The 24,817-nt window shown below is 48.7% G+C and overlaps 1 protein-coding gene across 1 annotated transcript in view; it reads right to left on the bottom strand.

Moving 5' to 3' along the window:
- LOC111141775 (BCL2 like 1) overlaps positions 1 to 24,817 on the bottom strand; it is a 50,699-nt gene continuing 25,882 nt past the window's right edge. Inside the window, exon 3 of the mRNA XM_022494582.1 lies at positions 1 to 1,662. Within this exon, the coding sequence (XP_022350290.1) occupies positions 1,525 to 1,662 (138 nt within the window). The 3' untranslated portion in view covers positions 1 to 1,524. The remainder of the gene's footprint in view (positions 1,663 to 24,817) is intronic.

Below are 24,817 nucleotides of genomic sequence, written 5' to 3'. Positions count from 1 at the left end.
TCACTGAGTCAACACAGTTTATTACCGAACTGCACTTTCACCTTCACACAGACTATTTCAAAGAGCTGGAACAAGTGTGGGATGGGGGCTGGGGGGGACAGGTGCCCCTCAGGAGCCAGGACCCCCAGCTGGCTTCCCCAGACCAGGGCAGGGGAGGGAGCATCAGGCCGTTCAGTCTCCGGGCACCAGCTCTCCACGTGCACACGCACAGCAAGCCAGCAGCTCCTCACACATAAATACAGACACGCTTAACAAAAATAGTATATCATCTTCACAAGGAATAAAAACTAGTCTCGAATATGTACAGCAGAGAGCCCGGGATGGCCAGGGGTAGGCCGGGACCCCCAGGGATGAGACAGGCGGCCATGGGTGGAGTAGAGGAGAGGGAGGCCTGAAGGACACCGGGCCAGGCCACTCTGACCTTGGCAGCCCTGCAGCCCAGGCTGAATGGGGGTGGAGCACACATCTGGCCAGGTAGGACTGGCCCCTCCTGCCACCCTCACCTTCATCCTGTGCATCAGGGTCTCCCTCCTGCCCTTCCTGCCTGAGGTAGGGAAGACTCTAGGGCTTCCGCAGCTGCTCCCTGTAGCTCCCCTTCACCTCTGGGCCAAGGCCCCCCAAATCCCTAGACTCCATGGGTGACAGCCCAAGGCAAAGATGCCACAGGCTGATCTTCTTGCAGGAAGTGAGACAGCTGAGGCCATCAACAGCTCTGAGGCACCTGCCTTGGGCCCAGTTGGTCCCTCAGTCACGGTCATGGGAGCCAAGGAAGGGGAAAGGGAAAGGAAGTGGGGTGGTGCTAAACTGCAAGGGCCACCCCAGCTTTGGCATGGGGCGCTTCCTGCAGCTACAGCCCCCTCCTTCCGGGGTGGGGCTGGCCTCTAGCCAGAGGCTTCTGGAGGACATGGGGGTTGGGGTCAGGGACTCTGGCCAGGCCAGAGGTGGGGAGGGGGTCCTGGTCCTTATTTCTTTATTCCAAGCAGCTTGAATCCCTAATTAGTCAGAAGTGGTCCCTAAGTGGCTCTTGGGAAAGTGGGGATAGAAGGGAGGGGTGCCTAGGTCCTGGGAGGGGAAGGGAATGATCAATTCTGAGGCCACAAACATCAAAACGAAGGCAATCTAGTCTCTCCTTCTGGGGAAAAAGGTCAGAAAACTCACCAGCTCCCTGGCAGGAAAGCATTCTTGGGGAGGCTAAGGGGTCGGGGGCTTCCACCAATCAGGCAGGGCCCTCCAACTCCCAGCTACAAACACCCCCACACCTGCCAGCTTCCATGGGGCAGATTTTGGGGAAACCTTGTGGGTTCTGAGGCCAGGAGAACTGACGTGTAGGGAAGGCAGCTCTCACAGAAGCATGGTAGATTCTAGAAAACTAACTGCAGGGGACCAGGTCTAAGCCCAACCCTGTTATGGGTAGGTGGCCATAGATGGCATGTAGTGGTTCTCCTGGTGGCAATGGTGGCTGGACAAAGGGATGTGGTGGGGGCAGGGCAAGGGTGGGAGGGTAAGTGGGTGGTCAGTGTCTGGTCATTTCCGACTGAAGAGTGAGCCCAGCAGAACCACGCCAGCCACAGTCATGCCTGTCAGGAACCAGCGGTTGAAGCGCTCCTGGCCCTTCCGGCTCTCGGCTGCTGCATTGTTACCGTAGAGTTCCACGAAAGTGTCCTGCAGTGGAGAGAAGAGAAAGGAGGGTGCTGTTTGAGTCCTCTGTCAGTAATGTGGGTGGGTGGGAGAAGGGGCCTGGCCACCTGCATGCAATGGTGATTTGAAGATTTTTATTTTTATTTATTTAAAGACTGATTTTAGGTGATTCACAGACCTATACCCTTGTGTCAAATAATACTTTTTTTTTTAAGACTTTTAGTTTTTTATTTATTTGACAGACAGAGATCACAAGTAGGCAGAGAAGCAGGCTGAGAGAGAGGAGGAAGCAGGCTCCCCGCCGAGCAGAGAGCCCGATGCGGGGCTTGATCCCAGGATCCTGGGATCATGACCCGAGCCGAAGGCAGAGGCCTTAACCCACTGAGCCACCCAGGCGCCCCCAAATAATACATTTTATGTTAATAAAAATAAAAAAAAAAGATTGATTTTATTTATTTGAGAGAGAGAGAGAGACAGTGAGAGAGGGAACACAAGCAGAGGGAGTGGAGAGGGAGAAGCAGGCTTCTCTGCCCAGCAGGGACCCAGAACCCTGGGATCATGACCTGAGTTGAAGGCAGAGGCTTAACCAATAGAGCCACCCAAGTGTCCCTGCAGTGATAATCTGAAAAACTAAAGCCATCTATGCCCACTCTGGGCCAGATAAAGGGTTCAAGGCCACCCTCGTCCCCGCCACCCTGCTGGGGACGGTCAATGTTCATTATTGCTGAGGTAGCGGTACAAAGCTGGGAAGGGCTTTGTCCAAGGTGAGCAAGCTAAAAAGTGCTACTGGAGAACCTGCAGTGGGAAAGAGGCTGGGGAAGGGAAGCGACAGGAGGTTAGGTTAGCGAGAGCTGACCCGTGTGTGGTCTGGAAGCCGAGAGCACGGAACTGAGTCTGTGCATACTGTAGAACCATTAGGCCTTAGCCTTCCTGTGATGGGACTGAGGCAGGGAGGGAGAGGGGACAGGGCTAAATTCCCAGCGATTCAAGGGCAGGCCAGGTCTGGACACTACTGGCCTGCGGCTCCTTCTCCCCCTGGAGAATGGAGGGCCGGTTGATGGGTACACAGAGAGGGCAGAGTAGAGGGACAGCTATTCTGATGCAGGACTGGGATGGGATGGGGTTTGTGAGGCCAAGTCCCTGCCCCCCCCCACCCCCTCCACCCAGGTGTGACTTGGGGCCCAAAAGGAGGTGAGCAACAGCCCTCAGCACTGAGGAGAGTCAGGAGGGACGCACAGGATATGGGGAAGGTGGGGCTGTGGCTTAAACTACGCAGCCTAGGGAGGAGCCAGCCTGTGGGGCAGGGAGAGGAGGGCTGCAGCACCCTTTAATGGGTAAGCTTCGCACCCCATTTGTCCTTTAGTTCTCCCAAAAATGCTGCAGTGCAGGCCGTCTCTCCCCATTTACAGACCAGGAACCCCTGGGCCTAGGGAGCGTGTGTGTCTAGAGTGTGAATGGATCACAGATGAATGAACACAGAGCCCATGCGTCCTCATTTCCACCTGGTCCCAACTGGCTGAGGGGTGGCTGTTCCCTCAGACAACACCTGCCATCTCCAGTTGTTTCCAAGTTCCACCAGGCCAGTCTGCTCACTGTGAGACCTGCCTGGCCCTGCTTTTGGTCTTATTAACCCACTCAGTTCACGCTCCACATGGAGGATTTTTAAAGTCCATAGATCAGACCACGGCATGCCTGGGCTTAAAAGTCCTCCAACAGCTTTGCCTTGCACTTAGAAAGCCAGTGTCATTTCTGCTCACATCCCTGGTACCTAGCAGAATGCCATGCGCACTGAATGGCCACGATGACTCAAACACTCCTCAATATTTATTAAGCCATTAGGGAGGCAGCAGCAGTAAGCCAGAGCCCTTACCAGAATGTTTACCAGGTATTGCGGAAAGAAACACCAGAAAAAGCCCCTCTATTCCGACCACATCTCTCCTTCCCATCTCATCCCACGCTCTCAGCCTTCCCCAGGCTTCCTATCACATGTTGAATGAAGTCCCCACTCCTGACCATGGCCAGTGAGGTCAAGAGGGACCTGCCCCCTCCTTCCCCACTGCACACTCATCACACCGGCCTCCTTGCTTTTCCTCGAACATCTGCTCAGGAGCTCGCTGTTCTCGCGCCCTGGTGCACTTGACCCCAGATCACCACCTGCTTCACTCACTCTCCCCCATTTCGCTCCTGAATCTGCTCAAATGTCATCTCCGTGGGAGGCCTGCTTTGGTCACCTCTTCTAAAATGATACCCATCCTCATCTCTCTCTACCTTGTTTTATTTTTCTTCCCAGCACTTTTTATAACCACATTTGACACTTTGTTTTTGTTTTGTCTCCTGCACTAGGCGTGGCTTGACAAGCGCAGAGATCCTGTCTTGTCTCTGTATGCTCCGTGCCTGGAACAGTGTCTGGCACATGCTGGTGCTCAACAAACATACGAGTCGAGTGAAGGTACTGCAAGTCTGCCAAGTGCCAGGCAGTTACCCATCACCTTCACCAGGTAGATCTGAGCCCCACTGTCACACTGCATAGGGAAGACCAGTCCCCCAGCTAATAGGCAGCAGAGCTGGGATCAGAACCCAGGGCTGCTCTGTTCCAAAGGATGTATGCTATAGCAGGATACTTCCCTATGTGGTGGGGCTGGGATGATCTGTCCTGTCAAAAGGGCTAAAATGGATTCTAGGGGAGCACCTGGGTGGCTCAGTCGTTAAGCATCTCCCTTCGGCTCAGGTCATGATCCCAGGATCCTGGGAATGAGCCCCGCATCGGGCTCCCTTTTCAGTGGGGAGCCTGCTTCCCCCCACCCTCTCTCTCTGCCCCTGCATGTGTTCCCTCTCTTGCTGTGTCTCTCTCTGTCAAATAAATAAAAATAATCTTAAAAAAAAAATAAAATGGATTCTAGGAAGAGGGATGTGGGGTGGGGCTGAGAGGGAGCCTTGGGTCTAGGGAGAGAAGGGCAGGGGTGTGGCAGCAGCCGGCCACCTAACTCTTTGGGCTTGTTGCTGCCCAGGCGCCGCTGGTGTGGATATGATTCCCTATCTTTCCCCCTTCATCCTGGCTAGCCTGGGTGCTGGCGGACACCATAAGATAATTCTTCTAAGAGTTACAATTTTTTCTGGTCCTAAGTAAAGTAGGCCGAAATGGAATAACAAAAAAGATGGATCCACAATGGGGGCGAGTCCTGGACTACTGGGAGCATGGAAGAAGTGAGACCAAGGCCAGAAAGACCTGGCTATCCCAAGGGGCCCAATGTCTCACAAGAAACCAGGGACACTGGGGTTGCAGCCAAAGTGGGAGAGGCCTGGCTCCCTTGATGGGAACTTTCCTAAAGTAGACGGCTGGCAGCCACAGGAAACTTTCCTCTCTGGGGCTGAGTTGGAGTAAACAGGCCCTGTCCCTGCAAGGGCACAAAGCACTCACTGTCCAGGAACAGTCATTCCAGGGTGGAGGGAACATTCTCAATTCGGTGTCATAGAGAACAAGACTCTGACCTGCCCAGCCCCTGACTCGCGCATTCCTGGCCAGGACGAACTTCATCTCCTCTTCAGGAGCTCCTCCTCCTGGGGAAGAGGGGAGTACAGTTTCCAGAGGCTGTGGATTCTGGGGACTACTTTTGCAGACAGAACATGAGCAAAATGGGGTGTGCTATTCCGGGGCGGGTGCTGGGGAGGCAGTGGTGTGGGTATATTTAGCTCAAGGTTCACACGACACACTTGGAAACAAACAGCCATTTTCTCAGTGGGGAGTTGCCCTGGATAAATAAACAGCATTACAGGGCAGCCCAGTTCTGGAAAAGCAGAGATAAGCCCCAGTGCTCTTCAATGGTTCCCACTAGTTTCAGCCAGAGCTGGCATGGTGGGCAGGGGGGTGAGATCCTAAGGGTGGGTTGCAGGAAAGTCTCTGATGTCACAGAGGCTTTCAGGAGACCTAGGCCTGAGGTTGTGACTGCTGACATGGGATGATCCATGCAGGGGTTTTCAGGGCCACTGGAGACAATGGCTAATGACCTCCATGGCAGGATCAGGGACCCCCAGTCAGGCAGACCCCACAAGTTATTAAGGCCAACCCACCTGTCTATTCTATAGTTTCACACAGCTGAACTGTGGTTGAGCTTGGACTCGGAATTGCCTTCTGATCTGACATAAGGGCCCCTCGGGGGTGGGGGAAGCCAAGAACCAGGGTCCCCACGAAAAACCTAGGGTGGGACCACTCTCAAGGTCCTGCCTCCAACAAACAGTCCTGGCCACATACACGGAATGGACTGACATGACATACTCCAAAGTGTTCCTCACCCCTGTGTGTCCTCTAACTGGTCACCCTCCCCACATCATCTTCCTCGGTACCAATCCCTCCTCAGCTTATGAGACTCTACAATGAGTGTCTCCTTTGTGCTTGCAGGGTTTTGGACTCTCACTCACACCATAAATATTTCTGGAGTGCAAACCCTGCTCCGAGCCCAGCACTGAAGACACAGCAGTGAACAAGACGAACAAGATTTGCTTTTTCAGAGCTTACGCTCCAGTCTGCACGCTCTCCATGGAGGGCGATCTCCTCCAGTGGGGCAAAGCAAAAAATTCCTGGACACTACAGTGGTTTGTGGTGTTCCATGGGGCCACAGCACATAAAGAGATACAGAGTACAGCTGTGGTATTCAAGTGTCATGGGAAGGCAATTAGGACAAGAATGTAGAAAAAGATGCCCTGGGGGTGGGGTGGGGATAAGAAAAACAGGTTGAGAAACACAGTCCTAGCGGGAAGCAGAGAAAATACGGAACAAGACAATTTCAGAGATGATGGGGTTTGAAGACAGTAAGTCATGGGGAGGTGATAGAGAACACCTGGGAACACCTGGGAACACCTGGGAGGGACCGATAAGGGAGGAGTGGTCCGAAAAGGTCTCTCCAGGGAAGTGAGGTTTGAGCGGAGAGCTGAAAGTCAAGGTGGCAGTGGCTAAGGGAGGATCAAAAATCTTGGGTAAAAAAGAGCATGTTTCGCAGTAGCAACAAGTGCAAAGGCCCTGAGGTGAGAGTAGGAGGCAAAGTGTCCCTGAACTGAGGCCAATTGGTGTGTCGGTTCCCCCGCTCAGTCTGGGGGCTCAGTGTAGGCAGGGACCAAGTCTGACCCATGTCTGAAGCCAGGCCCATCCAGACAGGCACAGGAGGATTAAAGTTAGATCTCCGCCCAGAGGCCAACTGAAGAATGCAGGCCACAACAATTCCCCTAAGGCAGCCCCGCCCCCCACCTGCCAGGGGCTGAAGCACAGTGCTTACTTGAGTCTGATCAGTCCTCTGATGCCCACCCTTCTCTCTCACCTTGGTTTCCATGCTGCTTCCTAATGTGACCTTGAGAAGCCCAGGATCCTCACTTGCTAAATAATAATAATATAATAACAAGAGCTATTATGGCAACTGACCTTCATTACACACTTGAATGCTTTAGTTGTGCTGAGCACTGAGCTAAAGCACTTTAACCTTGACTAGGCCATATGCCCTGATTCCATGTATAACCACATTCATTTGAGTGATTTTTTTGTCCTATCTCCCCCACTAGACTGTGTCTGGTTTTGTTCCTTGTATCTCTAGAACCTGATGCTGTACCTGGAGCACAGCAGGTGCCATTCTTAATGAATCTATTTTATAACTTTTAAAAAGGATTTTATTTTTAAGTAATCTCACACCCGACATGGAACTCAAACTCACAACCTTGAAGTCAGGAGTCACACGTTCCACCTACTGAGCCAGCCAGGTGCCCCTGTAATTTTTTTTAAGTAAGCTCTATGCCCAACATGGGGCCTGAACTCACAGCCCCAAGATCAAGAGTCGCATGCTCTACTGACTGAGCCAGCCAGGTACCCCCTAAATAAATCTATTTTATTTTTTATAATTTATTTAAATATTTTATTTATTTACTAGAGAGAGAGAGGGAAAGAGAGCAGAGTGGGGTGAAGGGAAGAGGGAGAAGCAGAGCAGGGAGCCCAATGTAGGACTTGATCTCGGGACTCCAGGATCATGACCTGAGCCGAAGGCAGTCGTTTAACCAACTGAGCCACCCAGGCACCCCTAAAATTTTTTTTGTGGAAATTTATTTACTTGAGAGAGCATGCTAGTGCACACAAATAGGGCGGGAGCGGGGGGAGGGGTGGCGGTGCAGAGGGAGAGAATTTCAAGCCCAGTCCCTGCTGAGCACAGAGCCCGATGCTGGGCTGCGGAGCTCCATCTCACAACCCTGAGATCCTGACCTGAACTGAAATCAAGAGTCAGACGATCAACCAACTGAGCCACCCAGGTGCCCCTAAATGAATCTGTTTTAGATGAACATTTAAATGAAGGACTATTTTCATGTAACCCCCTAACATTTATCAATGGCCTTGTTCTACAGATGTGAAGATGGACGTTTCCGAGGTCACCCACCCTCTATCTAGGAAATGGTAGGACTGGGGATTTGTCTGAGTTCTGACCTCTTGCTCATTCTGATGTCTGATCCTGCCATCTCAGTCCCTGCTGTCCCTACCCACAGAGAACCTAACCTACACAGTGGCAGTGGCAGCAGATGCTTCCTGAGCACTTACCCTGCAAGGAAAGCACTCTTCTTCTTAGCCCTTACGGAAGATCAGTTCACTGAAGTGTCTCGCACTGCTGGGCAGTGGGCACTGCTGTTAACCCATCATACCGCTCATGGACCTGCAGCCCTCAGATCATCTGTGACTTGCCTGAGGTCACACAGTGACAGGGTTGCCTGTACCGGCAGTCTGGCTCTAGTGTCTGCTTCCAACCTCCAAAAAGGACTGTGTTCACTTTCAAAAGGATGATACTTTTCAAGGCCCCATAGTGGGCCAGGTGCATGCACTTCTCATACTGGAGGACCCTGGCCTACACCTGGGTAAAAACTGAGGTTCAGAGATACCAAGAGACCTGCTCAAAGAGGGTATGTAGGGAAGTCAGCGGCAAGGTCCAGTATATGCAGCAGCAAACCCCATATTCCGGGCCAGGGCTACAGCCTGAGTTCCTCTAGGAGGGGGAAGGTTGCCCGAGGCCACTAGCTGAATGAATGAGCTCTGGCCCCCAGCCAGCTGAGAGGAACTGGGTGCCACAGGAAAAGGATGTGACGAAGACCAGGAGGGAAAGTGAAACCCTTCCGTCCTGGCTTCAGTGGGGGGAACAAGTGCTTGTGCCAGACGGGCCCTTCCTTCCTCTAGGGTGACTCTGGATGGCCCAGGCCCACCACTTCCTTCCTGCTTGGTTATTTTGGGAAAGAGGTAGGTGGAGAAGAGGAAGGGGCTCCTTGCAGCCCGGGGAAAGTGCCAGTGCTGTACATCAGCTCTGTACCTTGCCTTGGCCTTGTCATGGCCCACGGGCAGGCCATGAGTCACTTGCAGAGTCACTTTCTGCTGCTAGCCTCAGTTTCCCTGAGGGAAAGGCTGATATATGCCTGCCAGATAGATAAATGAGGCCTTGTTAGGAGATCCCTGGGAGATGGCAGGAAGGGGGGATGGGGCACATGGAGAGGCCTTATCACTCTCTTGGCAGGGAGGTGCAGGCGGAGACTCGGAAGAAGTGAGGTTTGTGGTTGGAATCCACTTCCCTTGGCTTTCCCGGGGGGAGCTGTTGGCCTCAGCAATGTGAAAGGAACACAGCCCTCTCTCCTCCACTGGGGGTGGGGGCGGATTTGGATGTGGGCAATTTAGAGAGACAGCCCAGTTAGGGCAGAGGCAGAGATGGGTGACCACACTGTGCTAGGGCAACGCCAGTCCATCTAGCCCGGCTGTGGGCACCACAGCAAACCTCTTGACTTTGGAGCCTCAGTTTCTCCTACTGACCCTCCAAGGCAGTGGTGGTAAGATCAGGAGATGAAAGCACTTAGTAAAGCAGGGTGACCTCCGTGTTACTGGCTGAAGTGGGTGTCATGGGGGTGGGGGGGGGGGCTCAAGCCATTTGGGCTTTAGGGAATATTTGGAGACATCCTCACAGCAAACTTCAAGTTAATCCTTTTCCAACTCTGCCCCTGTCAGCTGCTAGCTTCTCCTCCCCCGCCTCCTCCCTCACCATTAGTTCTCAGAAGCTAAGCCTGACAGATGTGCTCATTTCTCAGAAAAGGAAGTGGTTGTGCCGGGAGGAGATAACACCTCCACTGGGGAATTGAGAAAGCTATCAGGCCCAGCAGTACGTGTGGGCTCTCTACCTCCTCAGCTCAGAGCCAGGGTGCCAGTCTTACAGGCAGAGAGAGACAATTCAGAAAAGCATTTACTGGGGGTACAGATGCTTATGTAGGGGTTCACAACCTCTTTCCCTGGGAGTGATGACTGATATTTACTGAGCACTTACCACGAACCAGGCATGGTGCTAAGAGCTTAGTTCTGGATACAAATTTACTTAATCCATGGGATAACCCACGAAGTGTTATTGTTATTTTCCATGTTTCAGATGAGGAAACATGGGCAGAGAGGTCAAGGGACGCTCCCAAGGCCGTCATAGTTCATGAATGGCAGAGCCGGAGTTTGTATGCTGCGGCCTGGCTCCAGAGCACAGCACTTAATGGCTCCTGGGAGGCAGCTACATGCTCACATGCATGCATTCTCTGGGATTCTGAGGCCTCCCGCATCTCAACTCTCTCCTCTCACCCCTGATGATGCTGTATTTACTCATGAGTAGATGGCCACAGCCTTTCATTCTTCTCCCAGTGTCCTGGGTGAGGACCAAGGCTCACACTTAAGAAGAGTCAGAGACTCAAAGTGATCTTATAACATAATCATCCAACTTCCCACGTGATGCACAAGCTCATTCCTAACATCCTCATTTCCTAGACAGGGTTCGGAAAGGTGGAGTGCCAAGGTCATGTAGTAGTTCTGTTTCATTCCAGATGGTCCATACTCGTGGGAGTTCACAGTCATCTCTAGGGCATCTCTGCTTGCACACTTGCAAAGCACTTCACTCTTGGACAGCTCTCTGAGAAAACGTTTGCCTCTTTCACTCTACCTCCCCCAACTGGCTGGCATCAAGTTTGGTCCTCTTTCTCTGCCGCTTTCCTCCAACTCTGTCCCAAGGGCTGCTCAAGAAGTCAGAGGAAGCTTTGCTGGCCTTCCTCTGCTCCTGGACCAGGTTGTGCTCCTCTCCCAGCAGAACTTCCTCACTGGTAAAGTGCCAGGGCTACCTGGATGAAGCCAAGGCTGGTGACAAATTAACTTCTATTTCTCTACTGAGCTGGGCTGCCAGAGCAAAGAGTAGGCAGTACCCAGTAAGTCTTGCAACGAGACTTACAACGTGTTGGCTTTGGACATCATCTATAAAATGGAGATTAAAGATGTGCTTATTTCACAAGAACACCATGAGGATTCAACAGTAATACACGAAAGGCTCTTACAACTCTGCAGGGCACAGAGCAGACTCTGAATAAATGTTGGCTATTATTACTGTTCTTATTATTAGACCAGGGCCCAACTTCCATCTCAAGAGCTTTCTCCAGGGTCTGTAAGACCCTGCAGGATTTCCTCAGCTTTGTCTAGGGCCAGACTGCTTCATTCCTCATATATCATGTTCTCTTCAGCCTCAGGACCTTAGCCCATGCTGATCTCTCTGCCGAGGTCTCTCCTATGTATCTCTTAAGTCTTCACCTCCAGGTCATTCTTCAAGGAGGACTCCTGCTTTCCACCTCCCGGGCTTCTTGAGCTCTCTTGCCAGTTTGTTGAGCCGTTCATTTTTTAAGTGTTTTTGTTTACATTCTGGTTAACATACAATGTAATATTAGTTTCAGGTGTACAATATAGGGCTTCAGCACTTCCACACATCACCCTGTGCTCCTTATGACAAGTGTACTCCTTAACAAGTCACCTGTTCCACCCCCCCACCCAACCTTCAGTTCTCTGTATGTTTCTTGGTTTGCCTCTCTCTTTCCTCTATGATCATTTGTTTCTTAAATTCCATACATGAGTGAAATCATATGGTATTTTTCTCGGACTTATTTTGCTTTGAGCTGTTCATTTTTGACCATGAGCTCTGTCTCTCAGGCCTAGCCCAGTGCTGGGCCCAGAGAAGGTGATGATGAGTATAGCTGCCTATGCGGATAGTGAGGAAGGTAGGGAAGAAAGGCCAGTTCCCTCTCTCTTCATCCCCATCCTCACTGCCCGGCAAAACTAGGGGGCTGCCCTGAGATACCAGGTGATTGGGCAGGGTGACCAGGACTCCCCAGATACCAAGTTCTTCCAGGTTCAGGGAGGGGGACAGAAGTTTATGGAAAGGTTCTGGAAAAGACATCTTCTGCATTATGTTGAGGCAACAGGCAGAAGGCACTGGGGTCGGCAACCTACAAAGAATAGGGACTTGGTCTCTAGGGCCAACCCTCTTCCTAAAACTGTTTCCTTCTGGGGTCTATGCCTCCAAGTACTCCATGATCCAAAGGAGCCATTTGCTTCTCATTTCCACCCAAAGCTATCCCCACCACCTCATCTGGTGCTGTGAACAATGCTGCATGCTGTTAAGAAGGGAACACTAGGCAGAGAGTCAGCAGATGTGGTTTTGTGTCCCAGCACTATCACTGGTTTGCTTATGTTGAGTCTGTTCTCCTATCTAGGATAGGAGGAAAGTCTGGGACTTCCCCCAGCTGAAAAATGAAGGGGATCATCCCAAGCACTCCTACTAGTGCTGCAGCACGAAGAGGATGTAAGTGGCTCAAACACGGGCGGCTGAGTGACTACCTGAGTTCTGTCTCTGAAGGGTATTCAGCAGACCCAGTAGTTATCATGGAACGTAAGAGGCAACATTCTGGAGTGAAGGACACATGTTGCCATAACAAGAGTCTGATCCTTCTCCACCTCGAGGCCTGCTAAGTCTTGCCCTCAAACCTGTAGGATTCTAAGGGAAAGGGCAATGGGTACATCTGTGACCCAGGGCAAGCTCCTCAGAGAGGCCAGATCCTGCCAGACTCTGTCCCTGAGGCCTCAACCTCTTCACCCCAGCACCACCTCCAACTAGTCCAAACAAGTCCCGGGTATTTTCAGCCACCTTTATCTGATCGGAAATGTTTGGAATTCCACAGCACAAGGCAACAGGTCTGGAGGATTTGAGGAAGGGAGCAAATCCCTCTAACACCCTTCCCTCTCCTCTATACATATGAACGCGCGCACACACACACACACCCAGTAACCAAGAACTCAGAACGGAAGGTTCCTGCTGGGTTGCATTTCCTCCATTCTGGTTCCTTCTAGTCTTCTCAGTTCATCCCCACCCAAGTCCATCAGTCGCCTCAAGATACAGAATAGCAAGATGCCCGAGATGGTGCTGGAGCCAGCCGGACTATCTGCAGCAGGGTGATGCAGGGGTGGGGGCCAGCAGGAGGTCTGCTGTTCAGTCAATACCCAGAGCACCCCTAACTGCAAAAGATCACCACCAGGAGGCCCCAAAGCAACTTGCTGTCCCACCTGATGCGACATGTGGATCACTCAAGAATTCATGGGTCATGATCCTGTGGTTCTACCTAGCTCAACTCCTTCCCTAAACAGATGGGAAACTGAGACCCACAGGAGGGAAGGGGACTCCTCTGCAAGGCCTCCTGCCTCCTGGAGGATGGGCTTTGGCCTCAGCTCTATGACTGCCTACTTGACGGACCTGGGCAAGACCCTTTACCTCCCCAGGCCAGAATTGCTGGCTGTAAAGTGACAGCACCATAGGGTACACGGGTGGCTCAGTCAGTTGAGCTTTGGAATCTCGATTTTGGCTCTGGTAGTGACCTCAGGGTCAGGAGATGGAGCCTGCATCAGGCTCTGTGCTCAGCAGGGAGTCTGCTTCAGACTCTCTCTCTCCCTCTCCCTCCACCACACCCCCATCCCACCCGCAGCCGCCACGTGCACATTCTTTTTCTCACATAAGTAAATAAATAAAATCTTAAAAAAAAAAAATAAAGAGCAGTGTGCTTACAGTCACTGGCTTGGCAGCAAGAAGTAAATGGTTCACAGAACTTAATAAAGGCTGAGTGGCCTCATTTGTGGTTCCAATGGCGCATCTCAATTTTTACAGCTACAAACAAACGCGTAACACAGCTAATACTTACCAAGCTCCTGCTTGAATTCTCAAAACCTTACAAGTAACCGTTGTCCCCATTTTACTAACTAGGAAGCTAAGACTCAGAAAGGTGATGAGATTTTGCCTAAGATGACCAGCTACTGAGTGAAGGGGTCTGACCCCAGAACGCGTTAAATTTGCCAGTGCAATAGGACAGATGCAGAGCGATGTTACCAAAGCTCTTCCATCCTTCCCCCTTTTATCCTTGCACCTGCCCACTATTTCATGAGGATCTGCTATTTTGGGGCCCTGAAAGTCAGAGATAATTCTGAGGACAGGGAAGAGAAGAGGCATGCTCCCTGGGTGCTTTGTGGGTGGGAAAGGGAGAGGTGTGCTGTGGCTGCTCAGAGCTGCCCCCAACCCAGCCTCTGTAGGGCCAGTCTCTCCCTTTATCTGCCATTATCTTGGAAATGAAAGTGATGTCAAGCAGCTCTGGTGGAGCTCTTATCTGAGTTTTCTAAGACAGATCATGACCCCTTTGTGGGCTGAGCTGTGAGGTTGCAGGAAGGACCAGACAATCTGCCCTGCTAGCTCAGGACACTCATTCATTCCATGAATCTTTAAAGTACCCACTAAATGCCAGGCACTATGCTAAGTACTGGGAATAAAGCAGTGACTAAATCAGATGAAATTTCCCACCTGCAGAGTTTATAATTTAATGGGAGGAGACAGGCAATAAATATATGTGTCAGATGGTGATATGTGCTAAAAAGAAAAATAAATGAGAGAAAAGGGTTAGACAGAAACATGGAAGAGGGGAGCATTAGAACTCTAGTCAGGGAAAGCTTCTTGAGGAGGTAACATCCTATCAGAGCCCTGAATGAAGTGAGTGTACAGGCTCACAATGATCTGGGGAAAAGCAGTGGGAAGAACAACTGCAAAGGCCCCAAGGCAGGAACACAGGCACTCCAGGAATGCCAGTGTGACTACAGTGAAGCGAATGGTGGCAGTGCCCTCTGGCAGTAGCGAAGGGACTATGCAGGGCCCTGAATGCCATTTAAGAACTTAGTTTTGTCCTTTGAATGACATGGGAACACAAAAGGCGACATGCTCTAACTTTTTTTTTGTTTTTTTTTTAAAGATTTTATTTGTCAGAGAGAGAGAGTGAGCATGAGCAGGGGGAGCAGCAGGCAGAGGCAGAAGGAGACTCCCTGCCAAGCAAGGTGCCGCATGTGGGACTAGAACTCTGGGATCATGGCCTGAACAGAAGGCAGATGCTTAACAGACTGAGCCACCAAGGCGTCCCACTTTGGTTTTAACAGGTTTCCTCTGGCTGCTGGGTGGAGACCTCCAGGGTCAAGGGTGGAAGCAAGAAGTCTGTGAGAAGGTGATATAGTCATCCAAGAAAAATATGATAGCAATTTAGCCAGGATGGTGCCAGGGAAACTGATGAGAAGCAGTCAGATTCAGTATTTATTTTTAAAAGTAGAGGGGTGCCTGGGTGGCTCAGCTGGTTAAGCACCTGCCTTTGGCTCAGGTCATGATCTCAGGGCTCTAGAATTGAGCCCCGCATCGGGCTCCCTGCTCGGCAGGGAGTCTGCTTCTCCCTCTCCCTTTTCCTACTTCATGCTCTCTCTCCCTCTCTCCCCTGCTCATGCTCTCAAATAAATAAATAAATAAATAAATAAATAAAATCTTAAAAAAGAGCTGAGGTTGGTAGAGCATATGGTTCTTGATCTCAAGGTCATGAGTTCAAGCCCCACTTGGGTATATAGCTTACTTTAAAAAAAAAGAAAGAATAAAAAAGAAAGAAGTAGAGCTGAAAGGATCTGCTGATGGACTGGTTGTGGGCTAGGAGAATTGCTAGTCTCTCTGACCTTGTTTCTCACCTACCAAAGGCAAGGCAAAAGGCCTCTAAGGAATTTCTTTTTTTTCCAAATTGATAACTATGGGAACTCTTTGGGATGAAGAGAGACAAAAATCATTTCTCCCATGGAAGCAAAGCCATTTGCTCTCCAGGCCCTAAAGGGTGGATGGCAAGGAGAGGAGGAAGGCAGGGGCTGCCCAGAAACAAAGGAAGGGCAGGGGCTGCCAGGCCTGGGTGGGGATGGAGGTAAAGCTACTTTGCTTTACGTTAAGAGAACAGGGGCATCAGAGCTGTGCCGTGTCTAGGGCTTACAAGGCAGAAGGTGCCCAGTGGGTGAGGTAGTGAATGAGGCAGTGCCTGCAGGCCAGGATGTGTGCAAGAGCTTCCCAAGTCGTTCCAAGGGGTAAGCCTGACCCAAGGGATTCATCTCCTCTCATTCCTTCTGCATTGATCACATTGTACGCGGAGGCTCCAGTTCCCATGCTGCATGAACAGATGACTGCGCAGTCTGCAATCACCAAAGTAGCCTTTTAGGGCTGAAAGGAAGCACGGACACATCTGGTCCACTCTCTCCACAATTTCAGCCATCACGGTTTTGGCCTTATCCATATATCACTGTTCTTATTAACATTTTCCTACCAATTGATTCAATTAAAAATATGTAAATAAACGTACTGAAAATTCTCAACCCCGTCTCTACTCCCAAAAGAACCCTTTCTGTAATCTTTTCCCTTTTATTTATTATTTATTAAATTTTTATTTTAAATTTCTACACCCAATGTGGGGCTCAAACTCACAACCCCAAGATCAAGGCTGCATGCTGCACTGACTGAGCCAGCCGGGTGCCATTGCAATCTTTCCCCCTTTTAGCAAATGGTGGTAGTTTCACCCTTTCAGGTGCTGAAGCCTGGAACACCTTGGAGTCATCGCTAAATCCTTCCTGGTTCTGGTCTGTTAGCAAATTCCTTTGAATTTATCCAGAATCTCACCACTTCTCACCACCTCCACGACAGATATTTGGTTCAAGCCAATGCCATCTTCTGCCCACACTGTTACAACAACCTCCAACCTTCCTGGCCTCCCAGCTTCTCACCTCCCACTATGGACCTTCACCAGAGCAGCCACATTCTGTCTAATCAAAATACTCCACTGCCTTCCCATTTCACCCCAAGGAGGAGGGAGCGTCCCACCATGGCTCACATAAACCTTCACCTTCTACCACGTTCTCCTCTGTTCACTCTGTTTAGCCACACTCACCTCCTCTGCTCTTCCTCAAACTTGCCAAGCTCATCCTTCTTAGCTTGGGGCCTCTGTAGTTGTTCCCTCTGTCTGGAATATTCTTACTGCAGATTGATAACATGGTTTATTCCCTCAGATCATGTAGATCTCTGCACATGTGCCTCCTCCTCAGGAAAGCCCCTCCCAATCACTCTTTATTTAAAACAAGAAACAAAAGGGACGCCTGGGTGGCTTTAGTCAGTTGAGCATCTTCCCTCTGCTCAAGTCATGATCCCAGGGTCCTGGGATCAAGTCCTGCATCAGGTTCCTTGCTTGGTGGAGAGCCTGCTTCTCCCTCTGCCTGCTGCTCCCCGTGCTTGTGTTCTCTCTGACAAATAAATAAAATCTCTAAAAATAAATAAAAAAAAAAAGAAAAAAGAAAAGAAACACCCCCCCCCCAAATGGTGCCTCGCCACTGTCCATTCCCCATGATCACTCAATCTTTTTAGACTATAAACTTCAGGAAGGCAGATATTCACAGTAGCTAGAATGGTGCATGGCATGGAGTAAGATACTTAGTAAATATTTGCTAAATGAATAAATGAAATGAAAAGGCAACATATGTTATTGCCACTGTAACTAGAACACCAGTATCATTTGCCACATATGGAAATCAACATAAAATAACACTATTAGAAAAATGTCTATTTGCAGTTATCGTATGATCTCCCTGATATGAGGAATCTGAGAAGCAACGTGGGGGGCTTGGGGGGTAGGGAAGGAAAAAATGAAACAAGATGGGATCAGGAGGGAGACAAACCATAAGAGACTCTTAATCTCACAAAACAAACTGAGGGTTGCTGGGGGGAGGGGGGTAGGGAGAAGGTGGTTGGGTTATGGACATTGGGGAGGGTTATGTGCTATGGTGAGTGCTGTGAAGCGTGTAAGCCTGACGATTCACAGACCTATACTCCTGGGGCAAATAATGTATTATATGTGAATAAAAAAAAAAAAAAGAAAAAGAAAAAAAGAAAAAGAAAAATGTCTATTTGCATATCACCTATAAGTTACCTTGAAGGTCAATGGTACATGTATTGATCTTGGTCCCACACTTTTACAAAAGAGACACATGAGGTCCAGGGAAGGAAAAAGCTCAGGACAGAAGCAGCCAGCCAGTTGGAGGTCAGTCCAGAGCAGCCACGCAAGTAACCCCTCAGTGTCTTGAAACCACAGCCCCTTCCCCCCAAAGCGTACACAAAGTGACTAAGTTCTTGGGAAGGGTACAGTAGGTTGAACCAACAGAGCCTGAGAGAGGGGACAGGAAAGCTCTTCTCCGGGCCAGGCATAGAACTGGAGGTTCTGTTGGAGAGAACAAAGGCCAAAGAGGAGTCTGCCAGGCTGGAAGAGTCTCATGGGGCTGCACTGTGGGGGACGGGCACGCACAAACCTGTAGGTGAGGTCCATGGAGACCAGACAGCTGAGAGCAGAAATGAAAACAGGCTGGGTCCCAAAGGGTAGCAGCTTCAATCCCGTAAACACCAGACAGGCATGGGGGTTCAGGTGCAGGACTGAGGCCCAGCTGAGCTCAGGGGGTTGGATGGGACCTTCCTACCCTCCTCTGTCAGTGATGATGACTCTAAGCTGAGTGGAGCAGAGACACTGCCAATCGTGCCACTAGTCACAGCTGACAGCAGACGTTTAGGCGGAAGAGACAGAGAGCTACCCTCCTAGTCCCCACATTCCAGATGGTCTTCTCCAGCACCCACTGAAGTCCAGCCAGCTCCACCCACATGGGCCCTTGAGGATTCAATCCCTGTTTGGAGGGGAACATCCTTTTCCTATTCTCATGGGGCTTAGCAAACATGGCTGCAGGTGCAGGGCGTAAAGCTACTGCTGTTGTAACTGCCAGGCCAGCAATGCCTGACCTACATCTCCACGGTTGGTTGCATGCAAAGAAAAATACCAGGGATTTCCGTTGGTGTTCACCGGCTGCAGCTGCCAGAGAAGGTGGGCCTTCTGAAGTCCGGCTGTGAGCAGGGCAGGACAAATAGTGAGCGGGCTGGGAGAGAGGAGGTGGCTGGCTTCTAAATTATTTTCTGGCTCTGAGGGCCTCTTTAGATTTCAGAGACTATCAAATGTTTATCTTTTTCTACCAAGGTCTTCCACTGAAGCTTCTTTCCCCTCCTCTTCTAGTATATTGCCCTAAGATTTGAGGAAAAAAAAGAGAAGGAGAGAGAGAATACGAGATTCTATTTGGGGAAAAAACTCCCCAAACTAAACAGTTGTTCCAATTGTAAATTACTGGCACTAGAGTGAGGCTTTTTAGATCTGCACGGAAAATAAGCAATTGGAAGTTTTGCATGGCAGCATAAAAAGGCCCTGGGTATTCGGAGTCAGGACACGTGACTCTGACTCTCGCTCTGCGGTGGTTCCGTTTGGCTGCAGACATGTCAACTGAGGACCCTTGGCCTCACTTTCCTCATCTGCGAAGTATAGACAAAGGACCAGATGATCTCTCTGGCTCCAAAGGGCTGAGATCCTATTCCTAGGCCTTCGTTCTGAGCCCTGTCAGGGGTTCAGTGTTATGTAAGGAAAACCCTCTCTTAGGAGACAAGAGACTCAAGTTATAATCGCAGGGTTGCCTTTTATTAACTTACTGTGTGATCTTGGGCAAGTAACTTCACTTTCTTCCTATGTAAACCAAGGACTTGAAAGTGCACTGAAGAAAAGCACCACAGGACCTCTGGTGTTATTATGTCTCCGTTATGTCATTCATCCCTTAGCATATGCTTGCTTCCCAAAGTGCTTGTTCTTTACTTGGAATAGCCCCAGTTTTGCAAACCTTAAGATCCCAGAGACACAAAATGGAGGAGGTAGGGGGTTCAAACCCAGGTCTATCTGCAGAGACTGTTCTCCCAATATAGAGATGTGGAGGATGGCATGGATGGTGGAAAGGGCTTGGGATTTAAAGTTAGAAGACCCCAGTTCCCTCAATGGTAAGAAGACTTTCTGCTTCCTAGCACAGTCGGAGGCTCAATGAGGTAACGTGTGGATACAAAGTAGTACTAGACAAACCTTAATGATCCTGTGCTATTACTTTATGACCCAAGCCTGGGTTTCCCTACATTCAAAAGGAGAGCTTAAAGTGCAAGCCATAGTATTTTAGGAATATTACAGCTCCACATCTTAGCCTTTTATCCTACATCTTGACCTCCCTTCTTATCCATATGAGGCCCATCCTTCCAGACTCCCTTTACCTGGAGACCCTAGATCACCTGGCATAGAGCACATAGTGCTCTGCCCTCTGAGGCCGTTTAGGGCTCAGAGTCCTCGTTCTGACATTTATTTGCTGTACAACTCTGGGCTAATCACTCAAACTCTGAGTCTCAGAGTCCATGTTTATAAAATGGGCAGAAAACTTATCCTCTCTCCTATGAACTCTTCTGATCCTTTTAGTTTTTTCCATTTACTTTGGTATTTGTGGTCTCATCATCTGAATTATTGAGAGCTAGGCCTGTACTTTATACTCCTCTCTCACTGAAGCAGTGAGCACATGACAGGTGTTCAAAGAACACGTGTTACACAATTGGGAGATGAGTCCTTTCTGAGGTAGTATCAGTGGGGGCCATCACCAACCCTGAAGTGTCACGTGGCAGCCTACTCTTTGGTTACCTTGTGCTAAGCACTGGTGGTAGGGGTGGGCGATATGGGGTAAATGGAAGCTAAAGGGCCGTTTCCTCTAAAGCTTTCAGTGTGAACTGGAGAAGCCAGAGTCACCTTCTGGAGAGGGCACCAAACAATATGGACAATTAGAAGAGGCAGAAAGAGCCAAGGGAAACCCATGGACACCAGAGTGAGTGAGTGAGGGCTTGTGAGCCTAACAGACTGGATTTGGATTCTGTTCTTATTAGCATTTGACCTTGGGACTATCATTTAACTTGTTTTATTCCCACTTTTCTAATCTGGACAACGGGTACAACAGTATGTTTCCCTGGCCTTTTACAAAGCATCTTACACATGGTACGTACTCAACAAATCGCAGCAACTATACTGTCATTAGTATTATTTATCTTAGACGGGTTTTGTCTATGTGCACCTCTAACAGGTGAGCATAGAACCAGTGACTTATGGCTCTGCAAAGCAAGTGGAACTCTGGATGAGGAAAGTTCTTTTAACAGAATCCTAATGAGATCTGGACATTCTTTCCATGGAAGGGAGGCAGCTGAGTACATACTATAGGCCTTAAATGGACATATGCGGGGCTCCCCTGGGGACTCCAGAACTTTATGGCTGTGTGTTCTTTTGGACAGTTAGTTCTCTCCGAGCCTGATTCCTCACCTGTGTTAGACTCTGAGACCCTATGCTATTTCTCCTGAGAGGCAGTCAAGGGTCTTCTTCTTTTTTTTTTTTTTTTAAGATTTTATTTACTTGAGAGATGGAGATCACAAGTAGGCAGAGAAGCAGGCAGAGAGAGAGGAGGAAGCAGGCTCCCCACCAAGCAAAGAGCCCGATTCGGGGCTCGATCCCAGGATGCTGGGATCATGACCTGAGCCGAAGTCAGAGGTTTAACCCACTGAGCCACCCAGGTGCCCCTCAAGGGTGTCCTTTAAGAGCACAGGTGTTAAGAGGATTCAAACCTGCGGTTAAATCCTGCTCTGCCACTTACTAGTTTGGGTCAGTGGCCATGGCACACTATTTAACCTTTCTGAGCTTTAGTTTTCTCATCTAAAAACCTTCCTTGTTGGGTTCCTTGTGGTATTGCCAGATAACCGTGCTTGTGCTTGCTTGACATACAGTAACAATTTTATTTGATGCGTGAAAGTGTTATCTTTTGTATCCAGTGCTTGGCACTGGAAGGCACTCAGTAAATGTTTTGAATCAAACCCAGCCCCAGTGGAAGGGGTGCAGAGAGAAAAGATGCTCCTGTAAAGTGGCCTCACTGCCACACGCCCAGGTTAACAATATCTACCAAAATCATTAAGTGCGCACATCCTTTGGCCCTGCAATTCCACTTCTAGGAATTTATCCCCCACGAGCACCCTGTACTCACACATGGGCCAAATGACAAATACGACAGGGCTATTCACTGACTATCACTATTATAACTGCGACAGACTGCAAAAGAAGGGCCTACCCATGGGACCTGGTTAAAGACAGGACAGTATCATGTATGGAATAATATGCAGCTATCAAAAAGAATGAGAAACTTCTTGATGGACTGATACTGAATGATCTCTGAGACACTATCAAGTGAGAAAAATCAAGGCACCAAACTGTGTGCATTAGTACATGACTATCTGTGTAAAAACTGGATGAAACATACAGGTGTTAGCTTGTGTCTACCAAGGCTATTTTCCCAGGGAGGGAACTGTAGCTAGGAGACACAGGTGGGAGAGAGACCTTTTGAATTTTGAACCACATGAATATATTACCAATTCTAAGAAAATATATCAAAATTTAAGAGCAAGAGAGAAGGAGTTTGACTCTCCCATGAGAAGCATTTGGGACTCCCCAGAGACTGACGCTCTGGCCAGTTATTACACTATGAGAAGAAAAATGACAACTCTGGTGTTTGCATGCTGTGAAGCCAAAATAACACCACTACTATGTGATTAATTGCACTAGGGTTACAATCATCTCTGACGTTTGTCCCAGGATGCTGTTAAGATGGGGGAAGACCAGAATGCATAATGAGGCTCCACTATCTTCTGGGTTAAGGGTGTCCAGGTAGAATAACAGGGAAAGAAGGCTTTGGTTAAAATAAAAATTATCCTTAATAGCTCGGGGTGGGGCGGGAGGAAAGGTGGGAATGAACTTAGTCCTAGAAGGAGTGGCGGTGGCCTGGCTATTGCCTGATGATAATGGCACATCCCATCTTTCCTCCCCTGAGCCCCTCCTGTTTTCCTCAACAATTAATCTCCTGTTTGCCTGCTCAGAACACTCTACTGGGGACTCCTGGAAGTAGACAGAGACCACTGGCTCTGAAATAAATACAAATGGCTAATAAAGTATAAGAAAAGATGCTTTAAGGGCACCTGGGTAGCTCGGTTGGTTGAGCATCGGACTCTTGGTTTTGGCTCAGGTCTTGATCTCAGGATCGTGCGACTGAGCCTCATGTGGGCTCTGCACTGAGCGGGGAATCTGCCTCAGATTCTCTCTCCCTCTCCCTCTGCTCCTTCCCCGGCTCCCATGCACCATGCATGTGTGCTCTGCTCTCTCTTTTTCAAAATAAATAAATAAATCTTAAAAGGAAAAAAAAAAGAAAAAGAAAAGATGCTTTATCTCATAAGTAACTCTGGAAATAGTCTCTGGATATTTTACACTTATTATAAGAATACTTAACATGTACAAAAGTAGAATGATAAAAACGAACCATTATGTACCTATCGTTCAGCTTCAATAATGATCAATTTAGTACCAATCTGATTTCATGTGTTCCCACTCTCTCAACCTTGTATTATTTTGCAGCAAATTCCAGATATAGTTCAGTATATGTATCTAAAAATAAGGAATGCTAAATAGAAAAAAAATAACCACAATACCATTATCATTTCTAAAATCTGAAAAAAAATTTAAAAAAATCTTAGAAGGGCTTTAAATGTGATCACAACTCTTTCCCAAAGAGGGCACCTTTGTTCAATATGAAATTTTAATGCAGTGTACATAATAAGCTCTAGCTGCAACCAAGGTATAAATAATTCAGGTCTGTAGATGTTTAAAACCTACTGAAATAAAGGTATCCCACCAACAAAAACAGTAAGGTGACATGAGTCAATTCCAGATTAAGGACTTAAATGTGAAAAGTAAAATCTTAAAAACTTTTTGAAGAAAATATAGGCAAATGTCTTTAGGACCACAGGTTTGGGGAAGATTTCGTCAACAAAACATAAAAGGTGTAAATCAGGGAGTGGTGGGTGGCTTGGTTAAGCCTCCATCTGCCTTGGGCTCAGGTCATGACCCCTAGGTCCTGGGATTGAGCCCTGCATCCAGCTGCTTCTCCCTCTCCCTCCTTCCCCTTCTTGTGCTCCCCACCCCATCAAATAAATAAACAAAATCTTAAAAAAAAAAAAAAAAGTATAAATCATAGAAGAAAACACTTAACTAGAATAAATTAAGAAATCTAGGCGTGAAAAGACACATATAGAAAGTGGAAAGACAATCTATAAACTGAGAGCCTATATTTTTTAACACATGAAGACAAAAGATCAGTATTCAGAATATACAAATAATTTCTACAAACTCCTAAGAAAAAGCCAATCAAAAGAAACAGCAATGACCTGAACAAGTATTTTACAAAAGACAAAACATTGAATGGTCAATAGAAGTAAGGAAAGATTCTCCATTTGACTTGTAATCTGAGAAATGCAAATTAAAACCACAAGACACCATCTCACACCTACCAGCTCTATAAAAATTTTAAAGTCTGGCCTTACCAAGTATTATCAAAGATGTAAAGCAATGGAAACTCACACGCAGCTGGTGACAGCGTAAACTCTTAAAAACACATAGGAAAGCAATCCAGGCATTACCTTCCATCAAGCAATTCCATTCCTGGGTGTACACCCTACAGCAATGATTCTCATGGGGCGCCTGGCTGGCTCAGTCGGTAGAGCATGCAACTCTTGATCACAGGGTTTTAAGTTTGAGCCCCATATTGGATACAGAGATTACTTAAACACAAAAACAAAAACACCAGAAATACCAGCCCTCCAGGTGATTCTGATAGGCAATCTAGGCTCTGAACCACTGTGCTAGAGAACATGAGCATGTGGAGGAGACATACACAGAATGTTCAAAACCACATCTGGATAGCAAGAACAGGGACACTTGGGCGGCTCAGTCAGTTAAGCGCCTGCCTTTGGCTCAGGTCATGATCCCAGGGTCCTGGGATCGAGGCCCGAATCGGGCTCCTGCTCAGCAGGGAGCCTGCTTCTCCCTCCGCCTGTTGTTCCCCCTGCTTGTGCTCTGACAGATAAATATTAAAAAAAAAAAAAAAAAAAAAAGATAGCAAAAACAAGGAACAACCCAAGTAACTACTGACAGTGGAATGGATGCATAAACTGAGACATAATCATACACGGGGATATGAAAATGAACAAACTAAAGC

This window comes from Enhydra lutris, unplaced genomic scaffold, assembly GCF_002288905.1.
Source record: "Enhydra lutris kenyoni isolate GAN:26980312 unplaced genomic scaffold, ASM228890v2 scaffoldscaffold6, whole genome shotgun sequence".
Lineage (NCBI taxonomy): Eukaryota > Metazoa > Chordata > Mammalia > Carnivora > Mustelidae > Enhydra > Enhydra lutris.
Note: the sequence above shows the minus strand (reverse complement) of the source record. Positions and strands in the feature narration are given on the sequence as shown.